This window comes from Monodon monoceros, unplaced genomic scaffold (genome assembly GCF_005190385.1).
Source record: "Monodon monoceros isolate NGI ecotype Baffin Bay Population unplaced genomic scaffold, NGI_Narwhal_1 Super_Scaffold_20, whole genome shotgun sequence".
Lineage (NCBI taxonomy): Eukaryota > Metazoa > Chordata > Mammalia > Artiodactyla > Monodontidae > Monodon > Monodon monoceros.
Window position 1 is genome coordinate 86,101,515 of NW_021703777.1, and position 21,885 is coordinate 86,123,399.

At 44.1% G+C, this 21,885-nt stretch overlaps 1 protein-coding gene and 1 pseudogene across 3 annotated transcripts in view; one reads left to right on the forward strand and one right to left on the reverse strand.

The window, feature by feature from the left end:
- The window catches only part of CCDC149 (coiled-coil domain containing 149), a 97,361-nt gene that overhangs the window by 38,818 nt on the left and 36,658 nt on the right, over positions 1-21,885 (forward strand). For 2 of the 3 annotated variants that reach the window (XM_029235315.1, XM_029235317.1), the window contains exon 4: positions 11,694-11,801. The exons of the other annotated variant lie outside the window; for it this stretch is intronic. In XM_029235315.1, coding sequence (XP_029091148.1) covers positions 11,694-11,801 — 108 coding nt within the window. The remainder of the gene's footprint in view (positions 1-11,693; positions 11,802-21,885) is intronic. 3 annotated transcript variants of the gene reach the window in all.
- On the reverse strand, positions 17,994-18,086 carry LOC114903279 (annotated as a pseudogene).

The following is a 21,885-nucleotide window of genomic DNA, read 5'->3' on the forward strand; positions in this document are numbered from 1 at the left end:
GTTACCTTCTTAACTATTTCATCGGCAGGAACAGGGGTAGAAGCTTGCACCCTGACCTGGTGTCTCCTGTCTTATATCACATGTTTATCCCAAAGGCAAAATAGTAGGTGAAGTATTTACCCCTCCAGCTGCAAAACAGATGTACCTTGTGTAAGCGGAAGGCACTGGAACGAGAACCAGCTGCTGGGGTAACAGATGGGACCGGGGGGTCAAAAGATCCACATATTGGAAAAGGAAAAGGTGCCACATTGAGCATCTTGTTGCCCACCAGCCTTGAAACCGTGGCTTCCTGTTCTTGACCTGAAGGAGGAATTTCTATGGACTCCTCCCCTGTTCATTTCTCAGCTCAGGAGAGATTACACTCATCACTCTGTTATGGACTGAATGTTTACATCCCCCCAAATTCATATGTTGAAACTCTGGTCCTCAATGTGATGGTATTAGGAGGTGGGGCCTCTGGGAGGGAGTTAGGATTAGATGAGGCCATGAGGGTGGAGTCCTCACGAGGGAGTTCAGTGTCCTTATAAGAGTCACAAGAGAACTTGCTTTCTCTGCTCTGCTCTCTGCTGTGTGAGGACAAATCAAGAAATCTGCAACCTGAAAGAGGGCCCTTCCCAGAACCTAACTGTGCTGGCACCCTGATCTCAGATTTGCAGCCTCTAGAACTATGAGAAATAAATTTCTGTTGTTTATAAGCCACCCAGTCTGTGGTGTTTTGTTGTAGCAGCTCAAGCTGACTGTAAATGTATTGAGGGTTCTTCTCAAATATAAGTAGAAACAATACCCCATCCTCAGTCTTGGCAGTGCTTTGTGCTTTTCCGAGACCATGTATGCGTGTGTGTGTGCACGTATATATCTATGTATGTGTGTCATCTCCCAGCTGTCTTCTGCGGCCACACTGCAAGTTAGGTCTTGCATAAAATCTCAAGGCAGCCTCATGGATGGCAGTAGATAAAAGCTTGGGTTCTGGCATCCAGTTTTGTGGATTCAAATATAACACTTCCACTTGCTGGCTGGGTGATCCGGGGCAAGCTGTGTTACCTTTCTGAGACTCAATTTCCTCCTCTCCAAAATGAACAAAAGCATGAGATATATTCATAAAGTTTTTATTAAGAATCCGTGTGATAATGCTTGTAATGCCCATTGCCTTCTACTTAGTGAGCGCTCAATGGGTGTTGGCTATTTTTTATTTTTCCTGTGACTTGTCCAAGGTCACACAGCAGGTTAATAGAGCAGGCCTAAAAATCCAAATCTGCTCACTTGTAGTTCAGTGTTTTAGTTCAGGGTTTTGTTCCATATTTAACTCTTAGGCTGTTTGAATGGGGAAGAAGCATAATCAACATTTAATCCACCCATTTTGGAAGTTCAAAGGTGAGGTGCTTTATCCGAAGCCCTCTGCTTAGGAGGGGTTGAGAAGCAGAAACTGAGCTAGGAGCCTTTACCCGTTAGGCCAGTGTTCTTTCCTGTGGCGGCCAATGTCTGGCCATAATGTCTTCCTGCTTTTTTGTCTCCTCCTTACAGGACAGCCAGAACTTTCATGGTTGTAGTTCTAGAGATATGGTTGTCGATCGAGGCTCTCTTTTAGAATTTAGAATCCTTTTTAAAACAACTCAATTTCCAATGGCAAATCATCCGTTGAAGAAGCTGTGAAGAAATCGTGACAACAGTGATTTCACTAATAGCTTCTCGCGGGATATTGAAATGAAAACTTCTTCTTGATACCCCAGGCAGAACTGTACACAGAGCACCTCTCTGCACTGCAGTGAGAGATCACCAAAATATCTCAAACGACCCTTTAAGTATTTTTCTTTTGCAAAACAAGCAGTTCCTCCAAAGGAGATAAAGGGGAATTTAAATTATCCTGGGTTAATCTTCTTATAAGTTGGGATTCTTTGGGGTCACAGCAACACATTTTTCCCCATGCAAACTCCTCCTTGAATAAACAATCAAACACATCTCTGTCTTTCCCTGTTTTGATTTCAAGCCGAGATACCACGGGTGGTATTCCTCCCGGTCCAGGAGGGAGACTTGGCTTTCTTCCCTTAAAAAGTGATGGCTTATTTAGACGGTGACATGCACCAGGATGACAACCCTGGAGAAATCAGAGCACAGAGTGGCCCTTTGTGGGATGGGAGGGAGCCTTTTACTTCAATAGAAAAGTCTTCTTGGTCAATCTTATTTTAGTCCCCCGTGACCACAAATCAGAGCGACTTTGTATATGCATCTCAGTTTGATGCTCAGAACCTAAAACTTCCTTCAAAGATCTCAAGTGCTTTGGGATGTTTCTTTTTATACCACTTCGAACAGTACAACTTCACTGTTACACCAGGGAAGCTGGGAAGAAATCCAGGGTTCAGCCTGCGGGAGTCCTCCCAAATCATAATAACAGTAATTTCATTCTGAGCATTCACACCTCCTGCTCAGAAGCCCTTCGGATCCTTGCAGTGATTTTTGTCAGGAAGGTGAGAGCATCCCCCAACTTAAACATGGAGGAATTTAGGCTCAGTGAGTCTAAAGAACTTGGGAACTATTAAGGGAGCCACTAAGTGGCAGATGCGGAGCCATAATGGCCAAGATTAAGCAAACATTTATTTAAATAGCAACCTTCTAAACCTACCGAAGAGCATTTGCCTGTGGGCCTGGAAATGCCTGCATTGGCAAGTGTGTGCTTGGAGACTGTGGGGTGAGAGTAGGCTGCCGAGGGCTCCTTGCACAGCCAAAAACTGTGTGTGGAATGAGTTCTTGGGTGGTTGTTTCTTGTAAATAAGAAAGCTGTCCCTGTAGCAGAGGTCATCGCTTGGGCAGTTGCTATGAATAGGGGGTGCTTGCTCAGCAAAGCAAGTTTCACTCTATTACTATTAACACAGAAGTCGCCGTAGACCAAAGCAGCGGAGTAGAAATTGCAATTAAATTTGCTATCAATCACACCGCTCAAGTACACTCCACGTTTTATCAAACATTTTTTTTTTCACATATTCTTGCTTAATCGAGTACTTTACCCTATTGAAGGTGTGAGTTTAAAGGATTCAGGGGTCAACGCCACGTCGTTGAGGAGCATTTTCTAAATCTGGTCTCTTTTTCTCTCTCACACTCTTCTTTTTTTTTTTTTTTTTTTTTCAAAACAAAACAAAACAAACCAAACAAGCAAAAACCTCTCCTTGAGGAAGTGCCTAGGCCAGGGTTTTACCTGTCTCTCTCATTTTTTTCCCCTCCCATTTTTGCATTGAGTTTTAATATGTCAGCAAGTTGAGAAGGAAGTTATAGGATTTTCCGGTATACATCATTTTTACATTATGATGGAGAATGACTTTTCCATGGCTAGATTACTGAAGTGGTGTATATCTAATAAATTACAAAGATTTCAGGGTGACTTGAGGGATAGTAACTGGAATGTTGCCCCTTTCCCCTCCTGGTGTCTGGGCTGAATTATTTAAGGACTTAGGAGAAAACACATGGCCTTCCCGTTTTACTGCCCTTCCCAATGTCTGGCTAGTGCAAGGTTGGAAGGTTAATCTTAAACTTTTCATCACTTTCTTTCATTTTATTTTTATCTGTTGGAGAGGAAAAGCTTTTCCTCTACCCTCTTAGGTTCAGTGCATGGAGGCCTGCAAATTTAACTGACAAAAGACAGATTAACAGGAGAAAAAAGCAAACAATTTCATGAATATTTTACATGCACAGGAGTTCAGAGAGAAGAAGTGAAATTCAAAGAAGTGTTAAGACTTGGGGGCTTATATAGCATTTTAATAAAAGAGAGGGGGTTTGGGCCTTAAGAGATGATAAATTGTGGGAAAGTGACTAGGAGATATATGGGAAACCAATGGAAGATAGGGTTTTATTTTAGTTAGGTTTGTTTATGCAGACTCATCATGGTGCCAATGCTCTGTGTCCAGTGATTAGAGTTGCTGTTCTCTTCCTGGTACGGAGGGGATGGGACAACTCACAAAGGGAAATGTACGCCCTTATTTTTAGGCTGAAAAGGGGAGGGAAGAATATTCTCTGTATCTTCTGATTCTCAGTTGCCTTCAGATCAAAATAATCCTCATGGCAAAGGAGCATATTTTGGGGTGGCATATTCTGATCTTATCATACCCAACTTTTCATTTCTTACATCAGGGAGGAAAATGGTATATAGCGGATCCTTTTCTCCCCATCTAAAAGATTTAGGGCTGTTTCTTACAACTGGTATCCTGAACTCCCCCTTCCTTGTAAACCAGTCTTCGTTACTTGATCATTGAAAACAGAGTTCCTTCACAGAGACTGTCATTGCCAAATGTGATGTACCATTAAAAAAAATCTCCTCCCACTTCTCATAAGTTTCAAAAATGTATTGCGTCTATAGTATAAATTTGGCTGTATTTTGTGACATTCGTTCATAAGGGAATTCAAATACAGTGGTAGAGGCAAGATCTAGAGTGTAGGATGCAGCAGGACCTGAAGACAGGGAGATCCCCTTGTCCCCGTTACTAATATGCCTCAGTGAGAATTTCCACAAAAAGGCAGAGAGGTTGGGGCGAGATGCACACAGCTGTCTCAACTCCCAGATCTCTGCCTTTGCAACAACTGTCAGGACGTGTAGTCTTCATCTGTGTGCAGAGAGAATTTCCCCGAGCCTCAAAGTCCCCACACCAGGGGCTGGCCTTGGCGGCATGCTTCTGCAGACATCCGTTGTAATTGGGGGTTGACTTGATTCTTGACAAAGGAACGTGTGTTGGAATGGACAGCTGTAATGTCCTTTTGGCCTTGAGCCTCCCAGCTATGTTTTCATCAAATCTGTCTTCTCTCCCTTCCCCATCACAGTTTTAATAGATAAACTCCGAGCTAGAAAGAGTGACTTAAGTATATAGATTCTACAATATACTCCAGGATGTTCAACATCCCACTATTATCTGAGAGAAGATGTCAACCTTTTAACGTCAGCCCTGGCTATATCTGAATATTTAAAAGAGGCTTCTTTTGAAACCTTTTCATGTTTTGCTATTTATGCTACCCACCCTGCCCCAGAGATTTAGAGGAAATAATCTCTAGGTTTTGTTTTCCTTCCCTGTGAAATCCTTTCAAGTGTTAGACGGTCTGCCACTTTTTCCCTGACATTTTCTTTACATAGTGCTGCTATTCTAAACTGATGGTCACAGAGTCCTTCTCAATAACACAGAGACAAAACGGTCTACATAGCTGATAAATTATAAGCAGGCACCGTGTGTTAGCTTGATGGATGGTTATAGTGAATGTGTGTGAGTCATGGGGGTTTTTTTTGGTCAAAAGAATTATGTGAATTTTTCTCCTCTATTTTGAGTGCTTTGAAATGTACTACTTTTCTTCCTTTTCTTTCTTTTTTTTTTTTTTTTTTTGTTCTTTAAGGTGTATGTCAAGGAACTAGGCACCGTATCAGAATAGTCATTTTCTAGTTTTCAAAGTTATTGTTTGGGAGTTGAGGAGGTGGAAGGACTGAATAGAAAAGAATTGTGTGTTGACAAGTAAGCCAGCCTGTGAAATGTGAAAGAAAATTACAGTCACCTGCTTTAAAAGGGGGGTCTCCCTCCCCCTACCCTCCCCCAGGGGGTCAATTTGAAATCTGGGGTAGATTTACAGTGAATCCCCTTGGAGGCGATGTGATTCTAATTAACCATTGCTTTGCAGCTACTGTAGAAATTCTTGAGTTTATTTGGGTAGATTTCTTTTCGGCCAGGCTGCAGAGTAAATAATGTTTGACAGTCACATCACTGGGTCTCTGACTCGCTGTCTCCTAAAGCAGCGCTGTCCTTTGCTTCATGTGTCACTGGGACCTTTGATATATAACACGTGGGTGCCTGCTTTGCTGTAACATCCAAATACCGGGGAGTATCGCTGGGCTCAGTGCTATTCAGAGTGGGGCCTGAGGACCAGTGCCAGGCTGCAAGCTGCCCTTTCTGGTCCCTACGACAAGATGAGTGCAGAAATTGAGAGGAAGGGCTCAGAAACTTTTATAGCAATCTGACAGTATGTATGATTTTACGTCAGGTGAATCTAACAAACACTTAGGGCCTTGATGTCTTCTTAAATTTGTTTTCCTAGGAATTGATTTGTATTGTATTTTGCACAAGTAATGATCTGTGACAGATCGGAGGTCAAGGTCTTTCACCACTGATAGTTTGAGTTGTACGGGTTTAGCTCTTGTGGTTACATTGGTGAGCAAATGTCAGGGTCTTCCCACCCACCTGAGGGGCTCAAGCCATTGTTGATTCAAAAAGGGAAGGTTAGGGACGTTTCAGATTTTGTTGTTGTTGTTAAAGTTTTCACTGTTGCTCTTACAAACATTTCTTTCTGAACATCTCTTCCACCGTTTAAGAAAAGCAGCCTCCTGTGAAGGTGAATTTTGCTGTGTCTCCTGCAGATGGGGTGCTGAGATGCAATGTGTAGGTGGCAGCAGGCTCGCGGAGGCCACTTTTAGCCGCATGCCAGCACCTGCCCCGGGTGGCTTCTCCCGCCCCACCTCTGAGCCAGTCCCTCCAGCCTGGGGGTTCTGTCCCTCCACCTGGGGGAGGGATTATGCTGGCTGAGCTAATGTCTGGGAAGTGTTCTGGAGTTCCCGGAAGGAAAAGGAGAGGCCGCCCACTTGTCATACCTTGCGCTAAGGCAGGAGAGCTGCAGGACAGAGGGGAGGGACCAGGAAAAGAAAATGGGGAATTGAATCACCTCTCCACTTCACTGCTGTCCCTGGGGTCCGCCTGCTCTAGTGGCCTTGAACTGCTTTCCAAAGTGGACATCTTGTGATGTGAGGGAGAGAAGGAGAGAGGGAAGCCGCTTGCCTTTGCACCTACCTGGAACTTTCTCCGGGATATCCACAAGGCTCACGCTCACTCTCTCTCCTTTCTCAAGTCTTGGTTTAAGACTTGAAGTGTGGCCTTCACTGTGACGCCTTCCATGGCCTTTCCCCAGCACACACTGTTTCCTTTACCTGCTGTATTTGTTTCCATAGTACTTATCACCCAGCTCCTCAGTCATTATTCATTTCGTTGTAATATAATGTAATTAATATAATATCATCTATTAAAATGTAAGTTTACAAGGGCAAGAGGCTTTGTCTGTATGGCTCACTGCTGTATCTCCAGAATCGAAAACAGTGCCTGACACATAGTAGGCACTCCATAAATATTTGTTGTGTAAATGAACGGATGAATAAGTGAAGGGGCAGGATGACAAGGGAGCCAGCTGTGTCCAAGGAGCCATTCGGCCAGATGCATCCAACTGTCCACTGAGTGATCGAATTGGAGCCACTGCAAGGGCAGAGTCAAGGGGAGGTGACCAGCATTTAACCAGTGCCTGCTGTATACCAAGCAGTGTGGTAGGCATCCTAGGTTCATTATTCAATGTAAGTATCAAATTACTACATGAAGTATGTATGGTTCGCTTCATTTTACAGGTGGGGAAACTCAAGAGGTTAATAATCTTACCCAAGGTCACCCAGCCCAGTAAGTGGCAGAACTGGGATCCAACTTAGTCTATCTGATTCCAAAAAGAAATTTGAACATTTCCAAAAAAAGTCAGTGGATCACAGTGCCTCTTGTCTTTTTGCTTTTCTGTCTGTAGAATGGGGATTAATTTTCCTCATCCTTCACCAGATTTTTATCTGATGAGAATGGAAATCTGGGACAGTTGAAACACAACTACTACAAGATATGACTTGAAGTGTGGCTTTGCAAATATGGGGCTGAGAATTAGATCCCATTATTGAGTAATGTTCACAAATAAGTGAGTGGAAATCAGAGCTAGATTAAATCCAGCCAGTGGGGATGAGGGGGGTTTCTATGCAATGCTGCGTGCCAGGCACTGGTTTCAGTAGTTTATTATTCAAGATATTTCCCTAGGCTGAGACCACAGCCTCCAGACTCAGCATATTATCTTTCGCTTAGATATATTTATGGAGCATCCGCTAGGTGCTTGGGGTAGACCAGTAGAGAGAACAAAGTTCCCTGCCCTTCGTGGAACTTCTGTCTTAGTAGGGAGAGAGAGATAGGAAATAAACAGTAAGTAATAAACATATGGCAATAAACTGTAAAGTAAATTACATGGTATATTAAGAGACGGTAAGTGCTATGGAAATAAAAAGTAGTGTAGGGGAAAGGGCTTGGGCGTTCAGTGGGGAGGTGGCCAGACTGCAGATTAGATCAAGTGGTCCAGGTGGGCCCCGTTGAAACGGTGCCGTTTGAACGAAGACCTGAAAAAGGCAAGGGAGTGAACAAGAGGTACCCTGGAGGGAGAGCAGTCCAGTCCAGAGAAAAGGCAGAGAGAGCAGCGCTGAGATGAGCTCCTGCCTGGTATATGTGGGGAACAGCCAGGAGGTGAGCTTCGGGGGAGCTGAATGGGGGGCTACCCTGACGGTGGAGACACTGGATATCCCGATGGATGGAATATGGGAGATAAGACAAAGTGAGGAGTCCAGAGTAAGCCAAGGTTTAATCTTTATATTCTTTCACTTTATTCCCTTTTGATTACCTAACATAACTCAGTATTCCCGAAAGTATTAGCATCAAAGTCTTTGGAGATTTAGCCACTATAGTTGTACTCGTCTGCAATGTCTCTGGATTTGGGTTTCTTCAGCTATCACATGGAGGGAATCTAAAAGATAACTTTCAAATCCCTTGTGTGCCTGTTTCTGAAAGATTCCTTTTTAGGAGTCATATTCCGATCGCTGGCTAGCTTCCCTCCCTCCTTCCTTCCTCCATTTATTCATCGTGGGTCTTTAAAACATTTGCTGGGACAAGAGCACTTCTTGGAGCAATGTACGTGGAGGCTGAGAAGGGAGAAAACGAGAATCTCTGCCTTTCAATAGCTCATTTCTTCTTGCTGAGGTTAGATAAGAGTGCAATAAGCAAGGTGAGAATTAGAGCAAATTAGCAAAATTCAAATAGTATAGAAGAAGCAGCTGTGGAGGTAAAGTGGAATAGTAAGTTAAAGGCTTGAGTGGAAAAAGCACGTAGATAGTTTGGGAGCATGTGCAAGTTCGGGTTCAGGGAACCTGAGAAGGGTGGGAGCATGGTAAAGGGTGCTTGCGTGCTCCCGGGAAAGGGGCCGAGATGTGTCGATGAAGCTGGACTGAGAGGGGGAGGGGGTGTGGTGGAGAACTGCACACGGGGGCCAGAGGGATCTGCTCTGAGCAGGAGGAAATCTGAAGGAAGGGCTGACATCATGAAGATGGACTGGAAGGCGCTCACCCTGGCTGTTTGGTACTCTAGGAACTAGAACAGGGGAATAAGGAGGTGAGAAAAACAGCCCAGGAGACTGTTGAATTACCTCTGGATCCTGATGTCTGAAATCGTGACACCTCACTGGTCTCTCCTCTGGCTGACAATTTTGATCAAAATTCTGGGCATTAAGGTGGCAAAGAAAAAGTTCATTAAACACGATCTATTTGAAGAAAAAAAAAACTATCCAAACAAGGAAATGAAATTAACCAAACAAGGAAATGAAATTTTTCCTATATTGTGGATCCAAAGTTAGAATTGAACTAAGACTACTTGCAAGAGTTTTTGTGAGGAGCTCTTAAATTAAAAAAAAAAAAAAAAAAAAATACCAACGCCTCCATCACTTGTCTGTGAGCCATTCTGGAAACAAAGAACACCCCCAAATTGAGGTTCACGGCCAACTTTATTTCTCTCCATGCAGTTGTAGTGGTGTGATTTGCACACTTGCTGCATTCATACATGTGTTTATTCTAATGGTTCAGCTGGGCTTGGATGATGGCTGCAGTAAGCCTAAGAAAGCCCCGCATTTCTCCACTCCTCCGTTTCTGATTATATTTCATAAAGCTAATCTTTTTCTTGGAAATCTACCTTTTATTTTTATTTATTTATTTTTAACATCTTTATTGGACTATACTTGCTTTACAATGTTGTGTTAGTTTCTGCTGTAAAACAGAGTGAATCAGCTATACATATACATATACCCCCATATCCCCTCCCTCTTGCATCTCCCTCCCTCCCACCCTCCCTATCCCACCCCTCTAGGTGGTCACAAAGCACCGAGCTGATCTCCCTGTGCTATGCAGCTGCTTCCCGCTAGCTATCTATTTTACATTTGGTAGCACATATATGTCAATGCCACTCTCTCACTTTGTCCCAGCTTACTCTTCCCCCTCCCCGTGTCCTCAAGTCCATTCTCTATGTCTACGTCATTATTCCTGTCCTGCCCCTAGGTTCTTCAGAACCCTTTTGTTTTGTTTTGTTTTAGATTCCACACATATGTGTTAGCATACGTTTTTCTCTTTCTGACTTACTTTACTCTGTATGACAGACTCTAGGTCCATCCACCTCACTACAAATAACTCAATTTCATTTCTTTTTACGGCTGAGTAATATTCCGTTGTATATATGTGCCACATCTTCTTTATCCATTCATCTGTTGATGGACACTTAGGTTGCTTCCATGTCCTGGCTATTGTAAATAGAGCTGCAATGAACATTGTGGTACATGACTCTTTTTGAATTATGGTTTTCTCAGGGTATATGCCCAGTAGTGGGATTGCTGGGTCATATGGTAGTTCTATTTGTAGTTTTTTAAGGAACCTCCATACTGTTCTCCATAGTGGTTGTATCAATTTACATTCCCACCAGCAGTGCAAGAGGGTTCCCTTTTCTCCACACCCTCTCCAGCATTTATTGTTTTTTTTTTTTACATCTTTACTGGAGTATAATTGCTTTACAATGGTGTGTTAGTTTCTGCTTTATAACAAAGTGAATCAGCTATACATATACATATGTTCCCATATCTCTTCCCTCTTGCGTCTCCCTCCCTCCCACCCTCCCTATCCCACCCCTCCAGGCGGTCACAAAGCACCGAGCTGATCTCCCTGTGCTATGTGGCTGCTTCCCACTAGCTATCTACCTTACGTTTGGTAGTGTATATATGTCCATGCCACTCTCTCGCTTTGTCACAACTTACCCTTCCCCCTCCCCATATCCTCAAGTCCATTCTCTAGTAGTTCTGTGTCTTTATTCCTGTCTTACCCCAGGTTCTTCATGACATTTTTTTTTTCTTAAATTCCATATATATGTGTTAGCATACGGTATTTGTCTTTCTCTTTCTGACTTACTTCACTCTGTATGACAGACTCTAGGTCCATCCACCTCATTACAAATAGCTCAATTTCATTTCTTTTTATGGCTGAGTAATATTCCATTGTATGTATGTGCCACATCTTCTTTATCCATTCGTTGGATGATGGACACTTAGGTTGTTTCCATCTCCGGGCTATTGTAAATAGAGCTGCAATGAACATTTTGGTACATGACTCTTTTTGAATTATGGTTTTCTCAGGGTATATGCCCCAGTAGTGGGATTGCTGGGTCATATGGTAGTTCTATTTGTAGTTTTTTAAGGAACCTCCATACTGTTCTCCATAGTGGCTGTACCAATTCACATTCCCAGCAGCAATGCAAGAGTGTTTCCTTTTCTCCACACCGTCTCCAGCATTTATTGTTTCTAGATTTTTTGATGATGGCCATTCTGACTGGTGTAGTTTTGATTTACATTTCTCTAATGATTAGTGATGGTGAGCATCCTTTCATGTGTTTGTTGGCCATCTGTATATCTTCTTTTGAGAAATGTCAATTTAAGTCTTCTGCCCATTTTTGGATTGGGTTTTTTGTTTTATTGATATTGAGCTGCATGAGCTGCTTGTCAATTTTGGAGATTAATCCTTTGTCAGTTTGCAGGCTAATCTTGCACAACTATTGAGAGATTCTCAGGACCGAAATAAACGTCTGGGAGAAGAAATTAAAGAACTTCAGCAAAGGCTTGGAGAAGTCCAGGGCGACAATAAGGTACCGTGAATATTTAAAGGCAAAAACCTCTCCTGAGTAATTTTGTGCCAGAGGTTTATGTATGGTACATCAGAAGAATGTAATGCATTTGCGGAAAAATTTGTTATAGATTTTTACATTTGCAATGAAAATTCATAGTTTAGCGTTTCTTATCTTTATTACCTTCCCTTCGCGTGTGTGCATGCACACGCGTCTGTGTGTGTTTCTGGGTTGCTCTAAAATATTGTCACAACCCATTGTAGAAGTTTCATTATGTTCAGCTTGGTGCTGAATAACATTGTGGTTGAGGGCAAAATAAAACCCAAATGCTATACTTTCTCCTTTCTATACAAATAATGGATTTGTGGCTCATATGATTTGGAATTATTCACATTCAGTTTTGAATTTTAAGTAGTCATCCTACTAATTATGTTCACATAACCAATTTATTTTATTGCTAAATTTGGCAATTTGTATGGAACATTGCTCAAAATCCACTGCTTGGTATTAATCAAACTCCCCTGTTGGCAACATTAATTATAAAATATGAACTCATAAACTCCAAACTAAATGTGAGCACTGTCTCTCCCAGCTGAAGCTGTGAACAAAAGTACGATTGAGAAAAGGAAGAAAAACTACCGAAGTTTAATTCCATTGCCCCCAAATAATTTCCCATTTTGCCAATAGATTCAATTTCAGCTTCTTGCCAGAGCCAGCTTTCCCAACAGGGATGGCCTTTGGAGTTTCACTCAAGCAAACTACATGGCGGGGAGGAGGTGCTTTCTTGGGCAATGTCTTTTGAACGGTACCAAATTCCCTGACAAATGATGGGGATGTTTGTTGTTCCTGGGAGTCATTGGTTATTGGAAGGCGCCATTTTGAAAGATGCTCATTCTTTAAAAAAAAAAAAAATGTATGGAAGTGTCTGGATTATCTCGAGGACTCTTCCATGACAAAGAGCAGAGAGGATTGTGTGCTTACTGCTGGCTTAAGGGGCTCAATCTAAGGGCGTACTGGTGGGACTTCCCTGGTGGTCCAGCAGTTGAAACTCCACACTTCCACTGCAGGGGGCATGGGTTCAGTCCCTGGTGGAGAAACTAGGATCCCGCATGCCACGAGGTGTGGCCAGAAAGTAAAAAAAATAATAATAAGGGCATACTGGGAAGTCTTCTTTACATAGCCTCTTGTCCACTTAGTCTGCCTTTAAAAAAATTTTTTTAAACCTCTTGGATTTAACATACTATATTTGAAAAATATTTCATGACTATTCTCTGTCATGAAATAGGGAGTGGGCGAGAATGCTAAGAAGGGTGCTAATTAACCCTGGACAAGCTAATCGGGCCTCTCAAAAGGATTTAAGCTCTGTAACCTAGGTATTTGGTCAATAATTAAAGGCCAGGCCTTCTTAGGTGTTATCAAATGATAGCACCAGGGCAAGGTTTTCTAGAGAGTAAAATCAAGTATGTGCAATCATTTCCTTTTAAACCCATAAAAATACTGCAGGAATTTTGGAGAAGTTATAAATCCAGAAAGTACTGAAACATTTTGAGATGTGATTTTTGGAGTCATGATTCTTCTTGACTGATTTTTTTTCTTCTTCTTCTTTTCTTTTCTTTTCTTTTCTTTTTTATTTTCTGAGGTACCCGCCCCCCCACCTCCAACTGTCCTAGACACACCTCTGCCTCATCTTTTGGTCACTTTTAATTGTATCGCCTTGTAGGCCTGAGATATTTTAGGAATTGACATTTGCAACTGATATTTCAGGGAAAGAAAAGGAGGGTATGTGTGCATGCGTGTGTGTGTGAGTGTAACACTGAGCGCAGGTCTGGGGCTGCTTGTGCATTGGCACCATCTGAGCTTCATGATTTGCTTGCATTCTGGGTCTTTATTCCAGTAGCTGGACACATTTATCAAACTTGGTTTTCTCACTCAAGGTTTAGAATTTAGTGACTCATATTCATGGCCTGTGAAGTAATTTTCCTGCCAGCAGATGCAGGCAAGATGTTAAAACGTTCAGTAGACCCTGTATCTCAGTCTCCAGTCCTCTCCTCCTCATAAAAGACCAACTGCAGTGAGCCCCAGAGACTCTGTTTATTCTCATTTGCATCTAAAGTTATAGGGCTGGTTTATTTTCATCCCCCTGTGAGTCACGGTCATCCTCCCCCCACCTACCCCCAGTCATCAACATTAAGGCCGGATGACTCATTCAGTAATGACACCAGCCATCTTGAGAAACGCAGAGGCCTCTCTTGAAGGGTGGCCGTGACTGTGTGGTGGAGAATGGGTTAACCCTTCCTTTGCTCTTTTATTCATCACATCACAGCTCCAACCTTTCCATCGCCTTTGGAATCTAGTCCCACCTCCTTACCATGGTGTGCTTGGTCCTCCATTATCTGGCCCCTCCTGATTTTTCCAGCCACATCTGTTGCCATTAGTCGCCTCACACTTCATTCCTGCAGGACTAATTTCAGCCCCTCAGCTGAGCCATACTGCAGTTGTGCCTCAGGGCCTTTTGCACCTGCTGCCTGCTCTCTGGAACACTCTTCCCCTTACTTCTATAAACTCCCGCTCACCTTTCAGGTCATAGGTCAAATGTAGCCTTCTCCGACTCTCAGGGGCAGGTCCTGCACACACCCACAGTGCCCTGCTCTTTTCCCTCTGCTTGTACTTGTTTGGCACCCCTCCCCCAAAGGTAAACTCTTTGCAGGCCAAATTCCTGTATCCGTAGGAATTTGCATCTTAGTTTGCGATGCACAGACATTATTTAATAGATCTTTATTGAAGGAATGGAATAGGATGAATGAATGAATGAGTGAATGAATAAAGGGAATGAAAAAAGGTTCAATAAAGAGGAAGAGGAAAAGAAAAAGGAAGAGCACAAGAAAATAGCAGACTGACTGCCCCTGTGGTTGTCATCACTAACTCTCCTTGTGGGGTAAGGAGTAGTTTAGAAACCTGGAGAAAGGAGTTAGGAAAGCAAACTATTCCATCCAAGAAAAAGCAGAAGAAAGCCAAACCTAAGGTGTGAGACCTTAGGAAGCCCCTGGAAAGGTCAGGGGGTCTGATGCTGAGCCTTAGTGGATGTGGGGTAAGGGTCCTGCTCCTAGGCTGGCACAAGCCTGTTAAATTCAATAATACTTAATAACGGATGTCGTGGGATTCCTGACTCCTCCCATTCCGAGCAGAAGGGCTTGTGGCATCACTTTATGAGCAACTATTGAAGTGGAAGTTTTTTATCTCCAAGTTGTCATTTTAACTGATGACCCTTAGCCATATTTTGGGAAGCCCAGATTCTAGATGTTAAGAACATTTAAGAAACAAGGTGATAGGAAATTACTTGCCTTGGCTATTTTAAGGTAGACTAATTTTTCCATTTGTTCAGCTAGAGCCTTGTAACCCTACGTGCCATAAAGCATTTTCACACAGCCTCTTGAAAGATTTGTTACCACCCTGTCTTCCAAGCAGCTTAGCACTCACACAGGGTTGGAGGTGGAGGGTGGGATTCCATGATCAACAAACCTATTATCTCTCTGGGAAGCACCCCAAGAATTTCTTGGGGCTTCTGGACAGACACAAAGGCCCAGTTCAAACCAGAGGAGGGGTGGGAAAGGGGAAGCCTAGTAGACACCCTCCCCTTCCTTGCTAATAATAGCTCTGAAAGGTTAAGTGGGGAAGGGAGAACTCACACCTCCACAAATCACCCTGGGGAAAGCTTTTCATGAGGGTGGATTGCCCAGGGTTCTTTGTGTGGCAGTCTGTGCGGAATAAGGACCAATTACGTGGAAAACCCAGGCAATGCTAGGGCCTCAAGTGTGGAGAGCAACCCACCCAGAGAATTACAGCTCCCCTTCTTGCTCCAGAGGTATGCCTGCTTCCTCTTCTGGGCATTAAGAAAAGAGTGGATTTAGGAAAAGGGGACCGGGGGGAAAAGGAGGCCTCTGAGAACTTAAGGATCAGTAAGAGGCAATCCACAAAACTAGCAGAGCACACTTGAATCACAGATATCCAGAGGTGAGCTGGTGAACCAGCTCTTCTGAAGAGGAAGCCTGGCTGGTAGCACTTTACCAATCTCCGTGGTGTAAATACTGATGCCATGGCATTTAAACATCAGGCTAGCAAAGTGAAGTTACTGAACTGGGAGTTAGAAAGCTTGGGACTCCAGAAAGAGCTAGCTCCAGCCTCCCACTGCCAAGTGGTATAATCTAGAATAGTCCAAGAGGTCCATCTTTAGAAACTGCTAGACCCAGGTTTATATTCTAACTCTGCCAGTTATTATCCGTGTGGCCTTGAGCAAGTCAGTTGTCTCTCTAGACCCCAGTTTCCTCCTCTGTAAAATGGGAGTAATGATACCTCACATAGAATTGCTGTCAGGTTTCATCATTATTCATCAATACATAATTGGGGACTCACTGTGTGCTGGTTAATGTTCTAGGAGCTGTGACTACGTCAGGAATAAGAAAGACAAGGTGCCTGTTCTCACAGAGCTTACAGTCTAGTTGGAGAGACAGAGAATAAGAAAATAAAATACTTATGTAAGATCATCAGACAGTGGTTAGTGCTGGGAAGAAAAGAAAGCAGGAGATTTAATGGTTGGGAGTGTGTGTGTGCATGCAATATTATGTTTATAAAGGGTGTAGCATAGTAAGCATCCAGTAAGCACTCCGTAAAGGGTAAACATTGCTGGTATCTTTAGCTCAACCTGGGCCCAGATTGGCCTAGTGTCCTCTTGTATCAGAGTTCCACCAGGAATCTCAAGGTCTTCCTTTCTGTTGATCAACTGTTTCCAGTGAACCCCGGGGGTATGTGCCTCCCAACAGAGACAGAGATTGGGGGTAAGAAGCCTGGCATCTGGCATCTGGATCCCCAAAACTCAGCCCTCCTTATCACCACCCGACTTTATTATTTATCACCACCCCAAACATGATTGCTTTGGTGTCACGCTCCCAGAAGCTTCCTTGCATTTTGTGTACCCTTGTGGAATAAGCACCTAATAGAACAGGCCGGGAGCAGCATCTCATGTTCCTGCTGGGTTTCCTTGTCTGCTTGCTTTTATTTTTCCTTCATTTTACAGACTATGGCACTTTAAGTGCAGAAGAACAATAATGCAATGCGAAGTACTCAAAAGCAAGGAACTTCACGTAGACAGTGTCAGGCAGTCACATTTCCTGGGCCCCTGCTGGCCAATTTAAATGTAACTGTTTGCAGTGGCGCATAAACACGGGGTTTTGCCCTTAATAATGAGCTTTATGTTACACCAGCTGAAGGTCTTTAAGTACCTCTGTTTTATCTGGTGTTGGCCCCATAAAATGATAGACCCCTTCTGTGAACGTACCTCTATTAATGTGGGACTTCTGGAAGGATTCAGCAAGCAAACCAATTAAGTAAAAGCCACCAGCTAATTCAGGCAGACCAATGAGCATGCAGGTGACTAATCGAAGTATACTCTTAAAAAAAAAAGTGTTCAGCTTGGATGTTTGTAACAGTCCAGGATGAGGGATCAGAGAGCTCTTTGTAAACATTTCCTCTTTATGCTTCAGAGGAGCACGGAGGTGTCCTAGCTTGTGGGAAACCCACATGAAGAGGGCACTCTAATGAAAAGCTCTCACCTTGGGGCATTATAGAAATTAATTACAAAGAATTAAAGTGAGTGATAAGGGCCCTTCACCTGCTCCAGCCCCATCATATCTTATTCTAACTGGGATCTTGATGGTGAAACACAGGCAACGCTTAGTTCAGCAAGCAGCCAGACTAGTGCACCATTTCCTCATGTTTTATTGTCAGATGAATTAGACAAATGAATTTGGTCTCAGACACCATATTTGAGCCTGTTCTAGCTTGTATGAGCACATAGTCCGGGTAGACCAAGCGACCAAAACAGTGTGGTTTTGGACATTCGTCCCCTAGACCATGCACTGTAATTACACTTTGTAGAGAACTGATTCTGAAAGATACCTCTGTCTAAGACTTATTTTATAGTACACCATACCCAAATTACACTAAAATGAAAACAAATTGAAGCACCTTTAAACTGCTTGGTGCGGGCTTCCCTGGTGGCACAGTGGTTGAGAGTCCGCTTGCCGATGCAGGGGACACGGATTCGTGCCCCGGTCCGGGAAGATCCCACATGCCGCGGAGCGGCTGGGCCCGTGAGCCATGGCCGCTGAGCCTGCGCATCTGGAGCCTGTGCTCCGCAATGGGAGAGGCCACGACAGTGAGAGGCCCGCGTACCGCAAAAAAAAAAAAAAAAAAAAAACTGCTTGGTGCAACTCTCTACACTTGATCTTAGCCAAAAGGCCGAGAAGCGATTGGTGCAACTCTCTAAAGATTGTCGCTCTGGGAGCAATGTGTTCTGAACTATCTGAAGGTAATTCAGGGGCTTCCTAGCTGTGTAACCTTGGGCCAGTTGCTTGACTTCTCTGTGTCTTCAGTTCTCATCTGTACAATGGAGATAACTTGCCTAGGGAGGGTAGTTCAGTTCAATTCATTTCAATACATCTTTATTGAAGACTCAACTCTATGGTCTGGGAATAGGGTAGTAAACAAAAACCAATGAGTTCCTGCCTTCATGGAGCTTCTATTCTAGTGGGGACAGATGGGCAGTAAGCAAATAAACAAATTAATATATGACATTACACAGATGCTGAGAGGCACAGGCTTTCAATTTGAACGTCTCTGATGTAGTTATTGGTATCATGTAGTGATGATTGGTATTTTTCAGTCTTTTTGGTCATGCATAGTGGTGGGTCTTAGAGTGATAGAGTCTTATATTTGATGAAATACAGTATAATATGTCAGAAGGTGCTAAGTGCTCAACAAGTTACTGCAGGCTGGGGGGCTGTACAGTGCAGCCTGGGTGCCGGGGATAGGGGAGGGGGCCAACTACTTACACTGTTGACACACCCTTTGCTCAGAGGCCTGAAGGAAGTGAGGTGGGAGGTGGTCAGATAACCGGGGGATGAGGTGCAGAGACGCCGAGTGAGCGAGCTTGGGTGACACAGGCACGACATAGGGGGCCAGCGTGCCTCCTGTGAGGATTAAATACAGGAAGTTATACAGAGCACTTAATGCAGAACACCCTCCACAGGGGGAGCGCCAGGCAGTGAGTGCTATCGTCGGTGTGGAGAGAGGCCGCAGAGCATCCACTCCAGAACCCTCGCCTGCCTGGGGTCAGCTCCCGGCCCTGCCATTTCTAAGGTCTGTGACGTGGGCAACCTACTCCAGCTCTCTGTGTCTCTGCTTCTCTTCTGACAACGGGGATTGTAACAGAGTGTCTGTTGGACTTACTGGGGCAACGTGCGTAAGCACCTAGGACAGGGCTTTTTGTGTTAAGGGTGAGGGGACACTGCAGCCTCCTGATCTGAGCATGGGCCCCAGGCAAGGAGCCCTGGTTTCAGAGCCCTGCAGCAGCCCCTATGAGCTTCTCCCCTATGAGGAGGACGGGGCAGTGTCTGCCTCCCGGGGTTGGGAAGCAGCACATGAGAGACTTCCTGTATTTAAGATGTATCTGAGGACTCCCTGCGGTTAGCCAGACACTGCTATGGGTGCCGGCTATTTCAGTGCGTATGAACAGCCAGGTTCCTGCAGTGGAGCTGACAGGGGGAGGGACAAGCAGATGAACCAGGTGATTTCTAGCAGTATGATGAAGGCAGTGGGGCCCTTGAAGGTGAACGACTTCAGGGACAGTGTCCAGGGAAGACCTCTCAGAGGAGGTGACATTTGATCTGTGACCTGAAAGAGACAAGAGAAGTGGGTTCTGGATAGACCTGTGGGCAGGCTGCTCAAGGGCAGAGCAAGTGCAAAGGCCCAGAGGCAGGCAGGAGCAGGTTGTGCTTGAGGCACTGAAGGAGAGCCAGTGTGGCCAGCAAACAAGGGAGGTGGTTGGAGGTTGGGTTGGGAGGTGGGCAGGGGCAGCTCATGCATCAGCAGCTCTCATAAGGGCTTTGCAATTTATTCCAAATTTATTCCATTGCAGTGAAAAGCCACTGGAGGTACCGTGTGTAAGGAAAGCTTATAGCATGTTGTTTGGCCCAAGTTGGGTGCTCGTTAACTGGGAAATATTGACACACGTTAATGAGTGTGTGCATGATAATCTCCAGAGCCTGGGAGGAAGAATATGAAAACTGCTGGGTTTCTTTTTTAAGTGACAAATTCTTTTGTTTAAAGCTAGAACTAGATTTGCCATATAGGTTTAGGAATTTGAACTTTGGTATACACACTAGAGTTGCCTACTTGGAGCCTTTTAAAGCTCTCCTGTCTAATTTTATCAACGGTATTTCAAAAGGTCAGGGGACAGTTGGAGAGGATGTGGAGAAAACCAACAGGAAAAGTAAAGAAAAGATAGGCAGGACCTTGTCTGTTAAGTCGCCCAGCACAACACTGGCAGATGAATGTTTGATAAATGGCTTTTGGTGTTGACCTCTCCCTAGGCGTGCTATTTGCAGCAGTACACAAGGACCGGGGCTGAGGAAGGGCTAACATCCACTCCTATTAATTCTTGCATCTCATCTTCCCAGTAACTCTGACAGATAGAGAGTCACTGTATAAGAATTATAACCATACCAGCTATAACTGGGGATTGTACTTTTAAAGCTCTTCAGCGAGTGATTATTGCATTGTATCTTCACATTGCAAGGATGGAAACCCCGAGAGCTGGAGTTGTGCAGTGCACAGGCTGGGCAGCCGTACATAGCTGTTCTGTCTACAAGATAGCTTTTATTCTTACTGTAGACTGAATGTGCCCCCACCCCAAATTCATATGTTGAAACCTGATCTGAAATGTGATGGTATTAGGAGGTGGGGGCTTTGGGAAGTGATTAGATCATGACAGCAGAGCTCTCATGAATGGGATTAGTGCCCTCATAAAAGAGACCCCAGTGAGCAATTTTGCCCCCCCTGCCATGTGAGGACACAGTGAGAAGATAGCTGACTATGAACCGGGAAGTGGGCACTCACTGGACCACGAACCTACCAGTGTCTTAATCTTGGACATCCTAGACTCCAACTGTGAGAAGTAAATGTTTGTTGTTTATAAGCTACTCAGTCTATGGTATTCTGTTATAGCAACCTAAACACACTAAGATAGGAGTTGGTACTAAGACGTGGGGTGCTGCTATAACAAATACCTAAAATGTGGAAGCAGCTTTGGAACTGGGTAGTGGGTAGAGGCTGGAAGAGTTTTGAGGTTCCTGCTTGAAAAAGCCTGTTGTCCTTCACAGCATTGCTGTGAATGGACCATTAAGGGCAATTCTGGTGAGGACTCAGAAAAAAAAAAAAAAGAGAGCTGTGGAGAAAGCGTCCACCTTCTTGGAGAATACTTAAGTCATCCTGAACAGAATGTTGGTAGAGATATGGACAGTAAAGGCCATTCTGATGAGGCCTCAGATGGAAATGAGGAACACGTTATTGGATGCTGGGGAAAAGGCCATCCTTGTTATAAAGTGTCAACAATCTGGCTGAACTGTGATTGAGTTCTATTGTTTTATGGAAGGTAGAAATTGTGAGCAATGAAACTGGATATTTAGCTGAGGAAATTTCTAAAAAATGTGTTGAAGGAGCAGGCTGGTTTCTCCTGACTGCTTATAAAATGTGAGACGAGAGAGATGATTTGAAGATGGAATTGTTCAGCAAAAAGGAACTAGAATTTAAAGATTTGGAAAATTCTCAGCCTGTCCATATTGCAAAAAATGAGAACGCTAAGGGTGTTGGCCAAACAACCATTTGGTAAAGAGATTAGTATGGATTAGAGGCCGGGCGCTATTTTTCAGGGCAAGAGAAGAATGACCCGGAAGCTAATTTAGGGCCCAGCAAGGCTGCCACTCCCGCCACAGGCCTAGAGTACATGGCTCTGGGAGACAGATTGCCTTCACCTGGGTTAGAATGGAGGGGCCCTCCCGGAGCCCCAGGGCTGAGACCGCAGCCCAGTAGAGCTGCAGGGCACCAGAGCAGAGCCACTGCAGGGCCGTCCTGCCAAGCCTTGGCGGTGATGTTGCCAGTGGGCCTGGAAGGCAGAGCATCGAGCCAGAGGTTTAGTCCTAAGCCTTAACATTTAACGTTGTTTGATCTGTTAGGTTTTGGACTTACTTGAGACCTGTCACCCCTTCCTTCT